The 18,348-nt window shown below is 32.0% G+C and overlaps 1 protein-coding gene across 10 annotated transcripts in view; it reads left to right on the plus strand.

Annotated features, from left to right (window-relative positions):
- LOC143232297 (lysine-specific demethylase 6A-like) overlaps window positions 1–11,736 on the plus strand; it is a 124,793-nt gene extending 113,057 nt beyond the window's left edge. For 7 of the 10 annotated variants that reach the window (XM_076467533.1, XM_076467528.1, XM_076467531.1 and 4 more), the window contains exons 17-20: window positions 708–892; window positions 2,435–2,561; window positions 2,937–3,104; window positions 6,236–6,668. In XM_076467533.1, coding sequence (XP_076323648.1) covers window positions 708–892; window positions 2,435–2,561; window positions 2,937–3,104; window positions 6,236–6,310 — 555 coding nt within the window. In that variant the 3' untranslated portion in view covers window positions 6,311–6,668. Of the gene's footprint in view, window positions 1–707; window positions 893–2,434; window positions 2,562–2,936; window positions 3,105–6,235; window positions 6,669–8,685 lie in introns of those variants that run through there. The other 3 variants (XM_076467536.1, XM_076467535.1, XM_076467534.1) reach the window with 1 other exon arrangement.
- Window positions 11,737–18,348: the final 6,612 nt, after the last annotated feature.

Consider the following 18,348-nt stretch of genomic DNA (forward strand, 5'->3'; position numbering starts at 1 on the left):
GTTCCATATTCATTTATTTCAATACCATTAATAACAAGGGATATAGCTATCTTTGATCTTCTAAATCTTCCAGCTGAACATCTTTGCTGGAACATATGCATATTTAGTGCCTGAAAGTGTTGTTGCGTACCCTTCCTAAATGCAGACAATTATATTTGATGGCATCACACTACTTAAGAAGTGCCAAACAGTGTTGTAATACTTTTTTCATAGCAATTGTATATCTACTGTGGATGTTACATGAATTGCTGACTTCATATTCAACTTCGTTTTAATATAACATATTCAACTACACACAGAGATTTTGATTTTTGTGGTTGTATTACATCTTTTATGTCCCCCTCACCCCAATGGCAGAGTAGTATGTCTGTGAACTTGGAATGCTAGAAAGTGGGTTTTGATAACTATGGTGGACAGAGCACAGATAATCAGTTATGTGGCTTTGTGCTTAATTATAAACATATTTTGTTATAATACATATGTGTGAGATTTGTTCTAAATATCTGAATTAATAAATTAGTTTAGTCATTTCAGGTTGATAAACAAGTTTCTCCATGTAACCATCTAGTTAATTTATTATGTCATGCGTTTCTAATGAAGCAGTTAAAGTATGCTGTCTTCATGTTAACTTTCAAATAAGTTGAAATTGAACCAGGATTGATAAAAGTTTATTCTTATATTAATTCATGGTGTATTATTTGTTTTAGGGTTGGTGCAATAATATTGCTTGGAATGTTGGCCCATTAACACCAAGCCAGTATCGTTTAGCTGTTGAGAGATATGAGTGGAATAAAGTAGAAAAATACAAGTCCATTGTCCCAATGGCTCATCTGACATGGAACTTGGCTAGAAACATCAAAGTGTCAGATCAGAAACTTTATGAGTTAATTAAGTATGTTCTCAGTATTTTGTATTTGATTAAAACTTTTACTATACCATAATTTTTTGAGTCAACAGTAAACTTATGGATGTAATACAGGGTTTGATTTCACATTAAGAAAAGAGTGCAGACAAACCATTGTGTAGTTTTGAACTAAAGGAATAACAAAATAAATAAATAAAGTATAGCTTCATTATGAATATGCATACAAAAGTTGAATTTGTTTTCATGCCTATTACCAAACAGAGTACCTGGAATATTTATGCATGCAGTAGATAAATTACATATCTTTAACCACAAATTTACATACCTGGCACAGTTAAGAGAAAATATGTCAAAATGGCTGGTACAGGAATAAAAAGCACTATGCAGAGGAGCAAACAACATTTTGACCTTCTTTAATCATCATCAGGTTCACAAAAAAAGAAAGAGGTAACAGACCAATAGCTGACCACATGTTTGAAGGCAGTTGTGTAATTGAGTGTAGGAATGTAGAGGGCATGCTTAGATGTTGGATATATTTATTAATATAGGTAGAAAGGTGTTCCTTTTTATTGGTTTATTTTGGACTTGAGTTGTTGTGTAAGCAGTAGTTCTATAATTTTGTGTTTGTTTATGTTGCTTTATTTCTCTACAAGTGAGTTTTCTTGTCATCATAGAGTTTAGAGAAAAGATTAATTTGTCTATCTTGGTGAGAACATTGTGGACTGACGATTCTAATGCTTTGTCTTAGAAAATTTGGTTAGCTGAGAAATTAGATTGAAATGTACCTACTTAATATGTGGGGCAATATGTAAATATTTTAGTTTTATTGTTAACTATCTTGAATTTGTCATTTGTTAAATAGCCAGTCTTTACTTATCTGAAAGTTTTAAAATAAAATTTATCAGTGATAGAAGTGAAATATAAAAATGAATAAAGAATGTGCAGTAGAATTATTTTGTAAGTCATAAGTTATTTTGAGTAGAAACTTTTTTTATAGTTATTTCAGATAATTTATTATTTAAACAATATCAGATGTCTTAAAATACATTTGAAGCATTGTCCCCTACACTTGAGTTGCATAAGTAGATCGTATAATCATCAATATATATCGACATTTGAATCCCTGTCACACCAAACATGCTCACCCTTTCATCTGTGGGGGCGTTATAAAGTTACAGTCAATCCCATTATTCGTTGGTAAGAGTAGTCCAACAGTTGGCAATAAATGGTGATGACTAGCTGCCTTCCCTCTAGTTTTACAGTGCTAAATTAGGGACAGCTAGTGCAGATAGCCCTTGTGTAGTTTTGCGTGATATTAAAAACAAACTAACAAACAAATATTATCTACATATTTCTCTAATAGACAGTTGCTGCTCTTTCCACAGTGAATTGAATATGGATACTCTGCCTTAATTATCTGTTAAAGAAAATCAAATATCTTGTTTCAGGTAACTGTATTTAGTTTCAGTGTTTTCAACTTAAAATTTAAGTTCATGATCAATAAATCATGTTATGCTATCAAAATATTGATTATTAATTTATAAAAACATTGCAATTTGTTTTTACTAGATATTGCTTGATGAAGACATTGCAGATGTGTCAACTTTCCATAGATTTGATGAAAACACTTAATAAAGACATTAGGTGGCATGGCAGAGGAAAAAATGAAACGGCTCATTACTGTGGAAATTGTGAGGTAATAAGTGGTGTTGCAGATATTTTGTGCTGCTATTTTATAAAAAGTATTTAAAGTATAAGAAACAGTACAAAATCAAACTTGTTTGACATTTGTAAACCCATCAATACTTGATTTTTGTGTCAAGAGTAACTGATTTTACTCTGTATTTGTGTATTAAATCCAGTTTTATTTTTAGGTGATGTTTTGTGCATTAGTTTCCCTAGTGTTTGAGTGAAAAGCTAGGAAATATTGGTGTCTTTGAAACACATCTTAATAGTGCAAGAACAGTATCACACTTTATATTTATTTGTAAAGGAAATACAATATTATGTAATTTGTTTAAATTTTAAGCTTTTGATGTGTTTTTATAATGAATGGTGTTGACTATTGCAGCTTGAGGTTTTCAACATACTGTTTGTTAAAGAAGTGGAAAAAAAGCACACAGTTCATTGTCTAGACTGTGCAATGAAAGAGAGTTCAATATTGGAAGAGTTTGTAGTTTTGGAGGAATATACAATGGAAGATCTCATGGATACTTATGATAGTTTTGTTTTACACCCCGTGAGTAATTTGAGTAGTTATGATATTCCTATTGATCTTTAAATATTGCGAAGTAAATTTTTTTCTGATGTTTAACCATATTAACCAATATGTATATTTGTGTGTGTGTGTGTGTGTGTGTGTGTGCACACCACTAATGATTAGTTGTCTATGTGCTGTTGTTCATTATAATGTTCATGTATCAACATAACATAATGTTTTGAGACAACATGGGACCTATTGATTGATATTGTTGTTCCATCCTATAAACTAAACTAAAACTATAAATTAATAGAAAATTAATAAGTAAATCTTAAAATCTTAAGATAAAGGGTTATCTTTTATATACTTATCAAGCTTTTTCTTGAACTCTTAAATTTACATTTGAAGGCAACCCATTCCAAAAGCAAACCACTTTGTTAGAAAAATAACTGTTAGCTGAAGATGAATCCTACCTTGTCTAAATCTGTATTTGTGTCCTCTGGTCTTATTATTCTTAATGTTAAATATGAAAAAAAGATGATGCATCACCACTATCAATTCTCTTTGCAATATTAAACACTTCAAGAAAAAACAATTTGAGATATATATCTTTATATAACAACCCCTATATCCCAGGCACAATTCTAGTAAACCTTCTCTGAACTCTTTCCAAAAACTTGATGTCTTTCCTAAGGTAAGGAGCCCAAGACTAACCAGTGACATGTAATGAAATTATTAACCACTTTAGAACTCTAATCAATATTTCTGTATATACAACCTAAAATCCTATTTGCCCTCACACTAGCAACAGCACACAATTTGGATGATTTTAGAAACTGATCAACTATTACACCAAGATTCCTTTCCTTCATGACACAGTTAAGGTTATCCCCACAAATGATATTTATAATTTAAATTATGATACAATAAGTGCAAGGTACTGCATGTAGGTGAATTAAAACTTGTTTATTATTTATTTGTCCAACTCATTATATGATATAAATCCTTTTGTAAATCAGCAGGGTCCTCTTCATAGCTAGCAAAACCCAAAATTTTAATATCCTCTGCCAATTTAAGTAATTTATTGACCATTTCTCAGTCTGTCATTGATGTAAATCAAAAGGACTTTGGTTCTTAATACTGAGCCCTGAGGTACTACACTTGTGACATTAATCCAGTTTGATTGAACTCTGTTTGTAACAACCCTCTGCTTTCTCCCAGTTAGCCACTCTTATATACAGTTTACTAATCTATCCCCCACACCTATAGAGATAATTTCTTTTATAAGTCTTTTATGTGTCACTGTGTAAAATGCTTTCTGAAAATTCAGATATACTAAATTTACACTTTTACCCTCATCTACTTAAGCAGTAACCTTTTCAAAGAAGTCAAAAGATTTGTGAGGCAAAATTTTCTCTTAATAAAACCAGATTGATTATCCAATAAAATTCTAAACTTTGTTAAATAACTTTGCGAAGTATCTGTTATCAGACGTTCCAGAACTTTTCTCACAACTGATGTAAAACTAATGGGTTTAAAATTGCAGACCAATTTTATCATCTCCTTTGAAAAGAGGAGTCACATTAGCTAACTTCCTATCCATTATTCAAGAACTGACAAAGAAAAAAGTAGGAAATATCTCTTGTATCCAATCTTTAACCTCCTTTGGGGAAATATTATCTGACTCAGGAGCCTTATCATTCTTTAAACTTCCCCCAACTTTTTTTAATCAGCTCAGAATTAATGCAGTCATCTTTTTCAGTTTTCTTTCCCCTTTTTTTCTGTTCAAAATGTGGAAATCTGCTTAAATCTTTGTTAGTAAAAACCAAAGAAAAAGCAAAATTTAACAACTTGGCCATCTCACAATCATTAGATCATATGTAGTAGCCTTTATTTATCATTTATCAAAGGCACTACACTCATCTCAATATTTTGTTTATTCTTGATGTACTTAGAGAAATCCACATTGTTAATTTTGACATTTTCAACCAACCTTTTCCCAGACATTTTTTTTGATGTCCTAATTTCCTGTTTCACCAACTTTCTTGATCTTCTATAGTATTTAAATTGACCAGTATGACAGCAAGATTTCAAAGTTCTGGAATTTTTTATACTTAAACTTTATCATATAAACTCTTTGTGAGCAAACCTGGTTTTTTTTACTTACAGCTACCATTTTCTTTCTATAAGGAATATGTTTATCTAGAATATTTAAAATCTATCTTCAAAAATTTTCAACATCTGATCAGTGTCTTTAAATAATTCAGCTGCACAGTTTGCAACAAATGATTCTTGTTGTATCCCTTCAAAATTTGCTTTTTTGAAATTTCTAACCAAAATATCATTATTTCTTATCTCAATATGCAGCAAAACATTGAACCTAATAGAGCAATGACCACATGCACCCAAATGCTTCCCCAATATTCACCTTCCCTATCCTTTCTGTTTTTGAAGTTAACAATAAATTTAAAGTAGCATTGTTTCTAGTAAGTTAATTGACTAAATGATGAAGAAAGCCATCCTCACTAAAAGCCTCTCCCTTTTATACCTACTAATAGAAACCCAAATGGACTTGGTCTCCTTGAATTATCTTTGATATCCTCAATTTTAACAAAATGCAATACCTATTTTACATATAAAGCCATTTCTCTCCCTCTTTAACACTATATCTGTATTAAATGGCTTTAATCCTATATTTAAAAGAAATGTCTCTCATCAGAATCATCTACTGTGTTTCAGTTATTCCCATTACATCAAAATCCTCCATTCCCACTAGTGTATTAGTTTTGTATTTTATTTCTTATGCTACTAGCACTAGAACAGTAACAATTATGCCAACTATTATATCTATTTCTATACTCATTTCCTATTCTCAACTCTTCTGTGCTTCTTATTTTCTTTGCATGTACTTTTTCCTGGCCCTTGCCACTGTTTAGTCCCAGTTTAAAGCATCCCTTACAGCAAGGGCCACAGGTCAAAGGCCATGTCATCATGTTTGTTGACTTGCATTCAAAATTTTATTGAACTACTATTTTGTGAATTTATGTCAATAAGTTTGGAATCAAATTGTAGATTAAAATTGAAACTTTATATATGAGTTAATTTCTTAATTTAAAAGTAAATATTAAAAGAACACATCTAAATAGATTTTAGTGTGTGTTTTCTTATAGCAAAGCCACATCGGGCTATCTGCTGAGCCCACCGAGGGGATTCGAACCCCTAATTGTAGCGTTGTAAATCCATAGACTTACCACTGTACTAGCGAGGGGCTAGATTTTAGTGAATTACATGGTATGTTCAATGCAGCACTGTTTAAAATTAGATGTTTGTGATTCGTAATACTGTCTATAATTTCAGACAAATTTGGAACTCAAATTACTAACATTTACAATGTAGAATCTAGAATACGAACCTCACACAATTTTATTTTGTTAACATATGGCTTGTGTACTGAATTAAACATGGTGTCCCCATTCAACACTTTCCATTTTTTAAACAGTACCTTCTATACTCTTACTGCAGTATATGGCATGAATAACCAATCAACAATTTAGAATATTCAAATAGTGGTTTTCTCAACCATTTTAATCATTGAAAAGGCTACACATTCTTTCAATCCAAATTTTCAGTGAGGTGTGATGTCTCTTTAGTCTGCTTGAAGTTTCATTTTTCTTTTTAATCAAAATACATTATAGTTTCTAAGCTTAATAAATTAGAGTGAAATTCTATGGTATCAGTGTAGTTATTTGATTTTTTACATATTCAACTGATATATAAAAAACCTAAAACAATGTTTTTGATATCCTCCATGTGCAAAATTTTAAAAAGCTTAGTAACCTATGTTCAGCAGCAACCCTAAATGCAAAGGTTATAGTGAGAAGAGATAATTGTTTGCTTTACTTCTTGATTTATTTGTTCTATATTTTAAGAAAAATAAGTTTTTGATAATTTATTTCTGAATAGTAATAATCTATATACATATATATAATAATCTTAATGTGACTGTATATGACAGAATACTAGTTCATTAAAATACAGCCAAGACTGGGAAGACTAAAGATCAGTTTTACATTACTGGATATGTAACATGGGTGCACATGCACTACGTCAGTGCAAGTTAAATGATATTAGCAAGCTGTGACTGGAAGGTCAATATAATAATAAAAAATATATATGTGTAAATATATAGCATTATGAGACTTAGCTACTTTGACTAAACATTTGTATTTTCATATTATAATATGTAGTCATTTTAGCATAAAAAACAAACATATTTCCTAATTTTTTATGATAGTTACAAGATTGGTTAAGTGACAGACCCCACACAATTAGGATATAGAAAATAACATAAAATATAAAGTATTACTGAAAACAAATGTTTGAAATCTATTTAGGAGATTCTAAAGATTATGATATTTGAGATTTTTGGGATGAAGAATAGTTTTATTAGTCATAACGTGAAATCACTTTGCACTCAGACTAGTAATGAAACATATTTTTACAACCAAATCTTTAGCAAAAATATTTCATTAAAAAGTCTGATTTTTCGTATACAAAATACTTGTAATCTTTATTGAAAAGTATATCAAATTTTGTAAAGATGCACCTGATGTATGAAAAGTTATAGTGCAACATGCAAATGTCTAGATGAACTTGTGTATGTTATACTGATACCATAGCAAAAGGGTTGATAGCCATAGGAAACAAGTCAGCTTCTACCTTATTTAAATGTAAACCATTTATTCCAAAAACTCCTTAACTTCCACTGAACTGATTCCACAAGTACAACCAGCCAACTGCTCATAATTATATACTAACCTAAGTCTAGCACTCAGCCCTAGTGATCGACTTATAACTTCAACCCAAGTTAATCCTGGGTTGTATCTCTGACAAAATTACGTTATGGCCTTTTTCCTTGAATGTGTTTATCAATCTGTTTGTACTTATGAATTAACTCTTCTGACCTAACTTTTCCTACATCATTAGTCCCTATATGCAACACAAAAACTGCATCTCTGCTAACCCTCTTTATTATTTTTTCCTCTGCTCTGTCAGTTATATCCTCTGCTTTTGCCCCTGGGTAGATTAACCTGATTATTTTCTCCCTATTTACCCCACAGACTATCCTGTCCACTTTGTCATTGTATAAATGTAAGTAGAGGCATCAGAACTAAGGGTACAACAGCACTTCCAGTTTTACATAGCTGACTTTTATAGCAACTGTAAATTATATTATAATATTAATTTTCTGGAAGGCTGTGGCCAAGACCCCTCTAGATTAAGCTGTATTTGGCAGCATAGGAAGTGCTTTCAGCAGCTATTTATACTTTAAATCTCTCACTTTACAATCTGCATGTCTAGACAACTTTACAACTCCTTCCTACACCAATTACAAGTGTCAAATTATTGGTTAACATTTAAAAAAAAGAAAAGCACCTGAAATATAAATTCTTGTATATTTTGTTCTTCTCCATCAGAATAAGCTTATTCTTTGATTAATAACATTTAAAAGTTATTGTATTTAAAAAAAAAATGTTTGTGTGTACTTGTAAGGTAGTAGACTTTGTTTTTAAACACTAATAAAAGTGTGATTTATTTTTACTTCATTTCTCTGTTTCAGCTCCCTTCTGTTTCCACTAGCTACACATGACAGTCTGGAAATTGTAAAAATTCAAAATGCATTAAAAACTTGTGAGGACTAATACTCTATTGAATGCACCAATACCATTCTGTTTGGTTGCTGCTTGAAAGCTGTTCAGTTGTTGATATTTCTGTCTAAAGAATTAGGAAACTAGTTACAATTTATTTGCAAATTTTTCAAGCCAATTTTTTCCTTTTTTTTTAATTTCATTGTGGCTGGTTTTTATCTACAGTATATTTAAGTATAAACTAGTGATGGCTTGGGTACTAGTTGAACCACTTGCACAACTGAGAATATACTGGAATACAACAGAAGACAAAGTTTAAGACCAGTATGTAAAGACCTTGAAGAGTTCCTGTAGTAAAAATTTCAAGCCCAAAATCCAAACACTAAATGCAGAGAATGGTCTCCAAAATCATGAATAACGTAATCGTTATAATCACCAAGGTTTGAAGATATCTAGGATAAGTTGGATGACCAACTCTATCATGTATAAAAGACTTAATTTGATAAAGACAATTTTTGTACATATATAACATAAATGAATATATACATTGTCTATCAGAATTACATTTAAGTGCAAGTTTACTGATTGTAACATGATATTTCGATAAATACCAATGAGTTGAAGGAAACATAAAGTAACTGTTTCTGAATATTTTTTGTCTGCTGATGGTGGAATTTTGTTTTGTTAAAAAAAAAAAAATTCAAAAACAGAAACAAAGTTGTATTTATTGTAGATTTACACTAGAATCCTCGGTTAAGAAGCAACTGTATTGTTTCTGAACTTTCATGTGATAAAAAGGGAAGTTCGGTATTAAATAAATAAAATATAAATCACAAAATTAATATTGAAAATTTTATAAAGGTTAGTTTGCACTATGTTAATAGAGGAGGATTCATATATACAAATGTCTCTTGATAGGTTTGAGGTTTTAGTCAATGACTACACTGGCTTGAAGCAACGTACTTGATTTTAATTCATTTAGGCCTTTAACTTAGATGTTTCAGATTGAACTTAGTTAGAAGGTTAAAAAATAATGTCTTTTGATTTGAATCACTGCATAAGAAATTTAGTTTTTGTGACTACTGTGAAGGTTTTATTTCCAGGGTGAATAATATATATATATACACATATACAAGATTACTACTGCCACATATGGTAAAGAGACGGGTGAATTAGGTCAGATGTCTGTAAAGTATTTAGTTATTTAAACTTATGTTTTATGATAGAACAGCTTATTTTTACTTTCTTAGTAGTTTTGTAGCAGTGTGTGTGTGTGTGTGTGTGTGTGTGTGTGTGCCAAAAGTGAGGGATGATTTTGGGATGTGAACTTTAGAATCTTGTAAGGCTAGCTGCTTTTCAGGATTAATCACTTCAAATATTTGAGAAAATTGTACTTAATTTATAAAGTGTAGAAACCAGAGTTTTGGATTTAATTAGTGAAGAATGTTCTGGTCATCTTGTAAGTTTGGAATTTTTGCTCACCAAACTATGCAACCATCCTTGATACCATATTTTTGCCATAGCTGAAAACTGCCATTTTGCAAATCATAGTCATCAATTAAGCTCATTCATTTTACATACTAAAACCATTAAGAATTTTGGAAGCTGTATTGTTTGAAACTGAACTGTGGAGTTTTTAACCATTGTTCCTCTGCTGGTTTAAAACTTTGGTTGTGGCTTAGGCAACCCAATCAGATACTCTTGAAGTTGTACCATTAACATTTAATTTTTATTATAATGTAAATATATAAAATAGCACATTGTACATAAGATACATTTGTCTTGGTGTTTTTTTATTGAAACTCATTTTCTTGTTTGTTATACATCATGAAATACAATTTCTCTGTTCATATATTTATACTTAATTATAAAAATTTTGGTGTTTGATTTTAAAAGGAAAGATTACAAATTACTCTTTGGAGGAAGCCAAATAACTTTTAAAACTACATGATTCTCAAAAAACTTGTTTCATTAAAGAGCATGCATATCAAAATATGTTGTTTTGTTTGGAAATATGTTTTGTTAACCATGCATCCAGCAAGCTGAAACCAGTAGAGGAAAGTTCAATGACCAATTCACTGCCGATCATGTGAGATATAAACACATTTTTATAACTGTGCAAACCAAAGTATCACCTAAGAAAAGATTTTGTACTCGTATATACAAAGGTATGTATGTGTGTGTGTATATATAGGTATGTGTGTGTGCGTGGGTATGTATGTATGTATATACACGCATATATAAATATCTATAAGGGTAAAGACTGAAAAAAAAAATCTTTACCTTTTATGCTAGATGAGATAAATTTGTATATGAGGTTTGTTTATTATTTTATCATATGTGAATTAGATCTCAATGTACAATTTTGTCATTGATTTGTTAACGATCATCGGTTAATTATAACGTGATTGTACGAAACAGTGCTCAGGAATTCCAGAACATTTTACAATGTGCAGTAAGTAAAAAAGAAAATCTTGACTGATCTATGTCAACTAATTTAGATCCAAACTTACAAGATTAGTTTGTATTGTCAGGCCAGCACTTTCCCTTGATCTCAGTACAAATTGTCACGTGTTAGTACCTTACGTCTTCAACCTGCCTGCTGGTTGTATTTATGTATTTAAATATAAATTTGTCCAGAGAAAAAATAAAGTTTTTGTTTTTTCAATATATGTATACATATATATATATATATATATATTTGTTTTTTAGATATTTGTAAATCATTCTTGTTTGGAATAAGTATTACACGAGGCAGTTTTATTTTGGTACTGTTTACGTCCCGGACTTTGTTACAGATGTATTCTAACAAACCATGAATTAAGTAGAAAATAAATTTTAATAAATATCTTATTTACGAAAAACTGATATTGTATTAAATAAGTGATTTGTAAAATTTACATCACATAATACATTGGATGAAAAATAGTTATGCTTCATTGAGGGAGTTGATGAATATGAATGTTTTGTCCATGGAATTTTAGTATTTCTAAAGAATTAAAGAAATAATGATTGAAATTATAGCATTTGTGTCTTCAACTCTTTTAAAAACAAAAACTCGCCATAAAACATTTTAGTAACCACTCTAAAAGCTGTGTAATTTATTCGGTTATATTTTTAAATAATTTCTAAATTACATGTGGGGATAATGATATTGATTAGACATTTTGCACAAATATTAACTGACATTCACTATCAAGGTTTAAAGTTTAAACCTATAAACATTGCAAGAAGTTTTGTAAATATTATGTTACAGTGGAATAAGGCTAATTTTAGCCTAATCCCACTGTAATATACGGTATTTACTGCCTGACATAACCATCGCACAAAATAAACTAGCAAAAAGTTTTCAATGTGTCGGTCTTGTCTTTATGAATTTTTATTCAAGGTTTCTTTTCACGGCTTGCGGAACACTCATTCCACATTACAGTAACTGCGAAGAATTTAGTAGCGTTTTGCGAAACCTGTGTGTAGAGTGTGACGAGATAGGATATTTGCTTCAAAGCTAATTGTTATTTGGTGTCCAGGTGTAAGATTTTAAATGGAAATGAACAAACATAGCACGGTCGGGTTATATAACCAAGGCAATCTTGTAATCATAAAATGATTCAAATAATAATTCTGAGGATGAAATTATAACTACAGTTGAATACGAATCAGGTAAGATGGAAGAGAAAGCTTTTTGAAGAGGATGCTTTACGTTTAAATTGAAAGTGAAAGGAAATAACGTCGCCGGAAAAAGTATTTTATTTAAATACCGTAAATAATTAAAAATATCTTAAATCGGTTATTAACTGACAATACGTAACTTTATATATTGACAACTCAAATTGTGTATGATGGTATCACACGTACACCAGTGTGAAAAAAATAACATTTATAAAACGTATTTTTAATAATAAATAATAGTTTATTTGAATATTGTGGTACAATATTGTAGTTATTTTATTACCATAACTTTAACAATATTGTTTTTAATACATCATTAGTTAGCAGTCATTGCTGATCTAATTTATAAATTCCAGGTGATCAAAAAATGGAACAAAAATTAATTATAACTGTAATCATGGTTTAACCACATTTTCCGCCTTTTTAAAAAAAATGCCTATGACTTTTTTCTTGCGATTTCTTTTTACCCCTTCGAATTAAAGAGAATGAGAGTTTGCTTGTTCACAAAGGCTATTAACTGAACTGTAAAGACAATTTTAAACTAGGATTGAACAGTAAGATGGCTAGAGTAATGAAAAAAATCAGATGTTGCGAGTGGTATAGTGCGAAAAAAAGATACAAAGGTGGGTTTAATGATAGGTTAAGCTGTTATTTTAATTTTAGAAGTATAAAAATGGATTATTTTTAGAGCGCTGGTTGGAAAATATAATTTTGATGTAATGGGAGTAATTGAAACCTGGCTGAATGTAGACAATTTTGTGACAAAATGTTTTCAATACATAGTTAGGTTGTTTATTATGAATAGTATGCTAAAAAGGGGGTTAAGAATGGTTTTACACCTAAAATGTGAGTAACAGTATGTTCTATTTAATGATATTCAGTCAGTTTACGTTTCTGTTAGTGATAACAATGGACGAAAAATGTAGTTGGAATTTGTTACAAACTACCAGATGAAACTGACTTGTGTAGCTTTGCGCAAAATTCAAAAAACAAACAAACAAACATGTTGGCTTACAGAAGATATATATAAGGCAAGATTAAAGAAGTGCATTATAAAAACACTGCAAAACTTTTTTATGTTCACGTGATATATATAATTTTGGGTATATGCGGGGAATTGAATACTAAAGTATCAGTGTGCCCGGCAGTTTAGTAACTAATAATGAGGTTTAAATTCGAAATTTTTTGACAAAAATTTGAATAGTATTCAGAAAATAATTAAAAATTTGGAATACAGTTTAACGTTACAATTTTACAGGTTTTCCAAGTCAAACATTACACTAAATTTAACGAAACTACCCAATCATTAAGTCAGTAAACAATATATGTGTATTTTCTTATAACATATTGGGCTATCTGCTAAGCTCCCCGAGGGGGAATCGAACCCCTGATTTTAACGTTGTAAATTCGTAGACTTACCGCTGTTCCAGCAGGGGACGTACACAATGTAAGAGTAAGTAAAAAAAAAAAAGTCAGTATCTTAATAAAGGTGAACACGTTGCTTTATAATAATAATAAAATATAGACCATATAATAATATCTTATATGCTACAACGATAGTGTTGAAACGGAATACAATAGTTTGAAAACGAAAAGCGCACTAAGAGATTGCAGGACCTGTTAACTTTATTGTAAATTACTGTTATTGTTTTTAAATACTTTGTATCCGTGATACTTTCGTATTCAACAAGCGCGTGCACACAAAAGTATGAAGAATGTCTGGGCGTTTTTAAAAATAACAGTGACGAGTCTCGTAAATATTCCGGAACTATTCAAGATGTGTCATCGTGAAATAGCTAAAATTACTAATATATCGTGACGGACACTTTTATATTTGTACCACAAAAGTCAAGTTAATTTCTTATCTTACTTTATATTTCATGAAACAGTTACTGAATACGAATTGGGTGTTCGAACCTCGCGTTATGAATGCCTAAAAACCCAAGTAATAACACCACAAATCAAAATAACAAAATTTATTCTCCTCACATGTACAAAAGTAATATTATAACGTTTTCTAATTTAATCTTTTTATAGAGACGAAGTAAAATTTCGTTTTCTCAATTAATTTGTAAAATGAAAATTAAAAAAAAACTGTATTGTATGTTGTATTCATAGCAAAGCTACTATGGCTTGTTTGTTTTTTGAATTTCACGCAAAGCTACTCGAGGGCTATCTGCGCTAACCGTCCCTAATTTAGCAGTGTAAGACTAGAGGGAAGGCAGCTAGTCATCACCACCCACCGCCAACTATTGAGTTACTCATTTACCAACGAATAGTGGGATTGACCGTTACAATATAACGCCCCCACGGCGAGCATGTTTGGTGTGACGATGTTACATTAGATTCATGTATATGCAGAAGTTGCTCTTTTTATTCCTCTAAATTACAGAAGCAATATACAAATACTTGGATATTTGTAAAATAGGATATTTCAAAGAAAATCTAAGTTATCAACAACTTTCGCGGTTAGTTGTGCGCGAAATTCAAAACAAACAAACCTTTCTCGGTAAGAATGTATAATTTTCTACAATCAAGCACATTTCTTGAACAATATAAATTTACAGTATTTTATAGACCAAACTAATGCTAGATATATATGTTCTGCTTTCTGGATCACGCTGTAAGAGTAAGAAAAAAAGTAAAAATTAAGCGTACGATTTGCACAAAGTATAGATGTTCTATAAATCAACCAATACACTGAGTCACATTATAAAAAGAAGTTCTAGCTATCTCAGCAGAAACCTGTAACTGTTCAATCCACTAAAGTTTAGGATTATTCTAAAAAATCCAGCTTCTCTAGTTTGTTTTTCAATTTCGCGCAAAGCTACACGAGGGCTACTTGCGCTATCCGTCACTAATTTAGCAGTGTAAGACTAGAGAGAGGGCAGCTAGTCATCACCACCCACCGCCAACTCTTGGGCTACTCTTTTGCCAACCAGTAGTGGGATTAACTGTCACATTATAACGCTCCCACGGCTTAAAGAGCGAGCATGTTTGGTGTGACGGGGATTTAAACTCACGGTCCTCAGATTACAAGTCGAGCTTCTTAACCACCGAGCAATGTCGGGCCACTGCTGAGTTTTATAATAAAAGATATTCAATTGGGTTTTAATTTTGTTTCAAATGCACATGACTCATACGTTTTGTTGGCGATGTTGGAATTCCTTTTGAGGTGTGTTTCGAAATAAACCGAGGACACTGTTTTTTACTGCAGGTGTGGGAAGTGGGTTATTTAGTAATTTCCAATCCATTCATCCTGAGTAAGCAAAACGTTTAGAAAGGAAATATTATGAAATGAAAGTTAAGTTCATCTTTCTTATTTACTTCTCATCAGAGAATGTATAAACCACATACCGAGCTGAACAGAACCTTCAGATATAGCGATTTGTTAATAGTGGGTTCAAAGAAATGATTTAATTTTCTTTGCACTTTCTGTTTAGAGTACAAGATTGCTCATGGATATGTTATTCACAAGTTGATACATAAATCTTACCAAAATATGTTTGTTGTTAACCGCAAATTACACTGTGGGTTACCTGTGCTCTGCCTACCGTGGGTATTGGGTCTTGCTCAGTTGTGTTCTACAGGTATGAATAGTATGTTCGTATTCGTTAGAGAAATAATCTTACACCAAGACTGGTGATGCCATAATCAGTTTCATTATGTAACAAAATTTATCCTTTTTCTTGTTCCTGGGCAGAAAGTGTTATTTCCCAATTGCGTATGCCTAAAGTAAATGGAAAAGACCTATTTTTCTCTTCAAACCTTGCCTTTTTGACCTGGATAATGAAATTTTTAAATTTACACATTTTCCAGAACATTCTAGGTAGGTTCAGTTCTGAGTAGCTCATAGAGAATTTTCTCGAACTCACAAGAATTTTCAAGAACTTTCTAGAATGTTGTAGAACTAACGAGAATTTTTAAGAACCTTTTACAATTTTTTAGAACTTTCCATAGTAATATATATATATATATACAGGGGCTCACCACTCACCACTTCAGTTTAGTTCTAGCTGCCTAAGTGATACATAGATCTATCTGATTTTATCAGAGATGGCATCAAGAAGCTGGAAGCATTCACCAGACGCATTCTGCTATGTATGTAGCCAATTTATCAAGACAAGAGCAAAAACGTACTATGACAGCATCTGCTACAATGCATATTTCGGCATGCTTGTCGGAGATTAAGACAACCCTGGGCACCTCATTTTACCTGCTAGCACTGCAAAAAAAAAAAAAAAACTCTAGAAGGTAAGACGGGCAGTTTTTGCTTGCTTGAATAGTAAGATTTTATATTATACAAATTTTAGACCTTTTAAAATTCGATGGACCTCAAAGAGGAATACAACAGCATCAAGACCTTGCTAGAAGCCTTGAAGTATGATGAGTATGGCTGAGAGGTTATCGAAGACTTCAAAATGGTGGCATTTCTGATGGGTCTTCAAGGAGGCTTTACCAAGTTTCCCTGCTATCTTTGCCTTTAGTACAGCAGGGACACTGCAGCTCACTAGAACAGGAAGCCAACCCCCCATGTACCCAAACTTTTTACACAAGTTCAGTTGCCACCTGTGAAGTTTCATAAAGATCCGTGATTGCATGGCAGATAATTTCACACACAACAAAAAGTCAAATGCAAATTTATGTTTGAACACTCTTTTAATACAGCAAGTTTTGTTAGAACTAGAGAAATACAATCAAATATCCACGAAAGGCTCAAACGGCTGTTCGTTCTTGCCAGAACATCTACAACACAGTTTGGTTCAACTTTAATATCACGAGGCCAGGCCATTCAATCGATCTTCGGTGGTGGTATTTCTCAAATACGTTTTGAGTCTTCTGAGAGTTGAAAACGAACGCTTCACTGAGCTCGTTGACACAGGCAGCGTGGCAAATACTTTCAACAGTCTAAAAATGACTGGGAACATTTCTGCATTGCACATTATATATGCATCTATGACATTTTTTGGTTTGTTGTTCGCAAGTGATTTGTACCAAATCCTAGGTTCACCTACTGCAGCTAGTGAAGTGCTGTCAATGTCATCCTTGTATATATTGACCAACTCTTTAATTTGGTTACATTGTTGTGCTGTAGGTTCTGACCGTTCTGTGGTAGATCCTGATGGTAGTAGACACATGAAGTTTGTAAGGAGAGTTTTGTGACTGGACAGGCGGTCACATATTTGTGAAAGAAAGTGATCAACAAATGGTACAAATACAACAATACGAAAGTACTCCTCAGGGCTAGTGGTTTGTGGGTTAGCACGGTACATCTGTCTTTTAATCTGCCTTGGCATTATGATGTCAATTTAAAGCTCACTACACAGAGTTTGAGCCTCACAGAAAATGTTGTTAAATTCATTTATAGTATTATTTCTGAGTCAACGGATTAAATCTTCCACTATTTCTGCGTGATGCATCGCAGCACCTAAATCAATGTTCTGTTGCTGCAGTAAGTTGCACAGAGGTAAACTAAAGGAAAATAATTTAGCAATGGTAAGTACAGTGATGCTGAATTCTGGCTGTGTTATAGAACACAACAACTGATTGGCTTGCGTGGCAGAATCTCTGTCTCGCCAATCTGATATGGTCTCAAGGGCATCTGCAACTGCATGGATTAATTCTAGAAAGACAATGACTGAGTCATGCCTCTCAACCCACCGGGTGGGGCAGAGACCTTTCAACCTTTTTTTTCGATTCAGGTGCTTTATTCTCCATTGAAAGAGCAAAAACGTGCTTTCGTTTGGGTGTATTGAGAAAGTTTTCAATGCTAGAAATTACTCCCATGCAATTTCGCACAGGAACTTCTTTACAAGCATCAGAAATTGCCAAATTTAGGGAATGGGTACTGCATTGTACATAGGGTGCAAGTGGGAATTTATCAGTTATATGTCTCTGGACACCATTGAATTTCCCACTCATAGAGGCAGCACCGTCGTACCCTTGTCCTCGCAGGTAAGCCATAT

This window comes from Tachypleus tridentatus, chromosome 11 (assembly GCF_004210375.1).
Source record: "Tachypleus tridentatus isolate NWPU-2018 chromosome 11, ASM421037v1, whole genome shotgun sequence".
Taxonomy (NCBI): domain Eukaryota; kingdom Metazoa; phylum Arthropoda; class Merostomata; order Xiphosura; family Limulidae; genus Tachypleus; species Tachypleus tridentatus.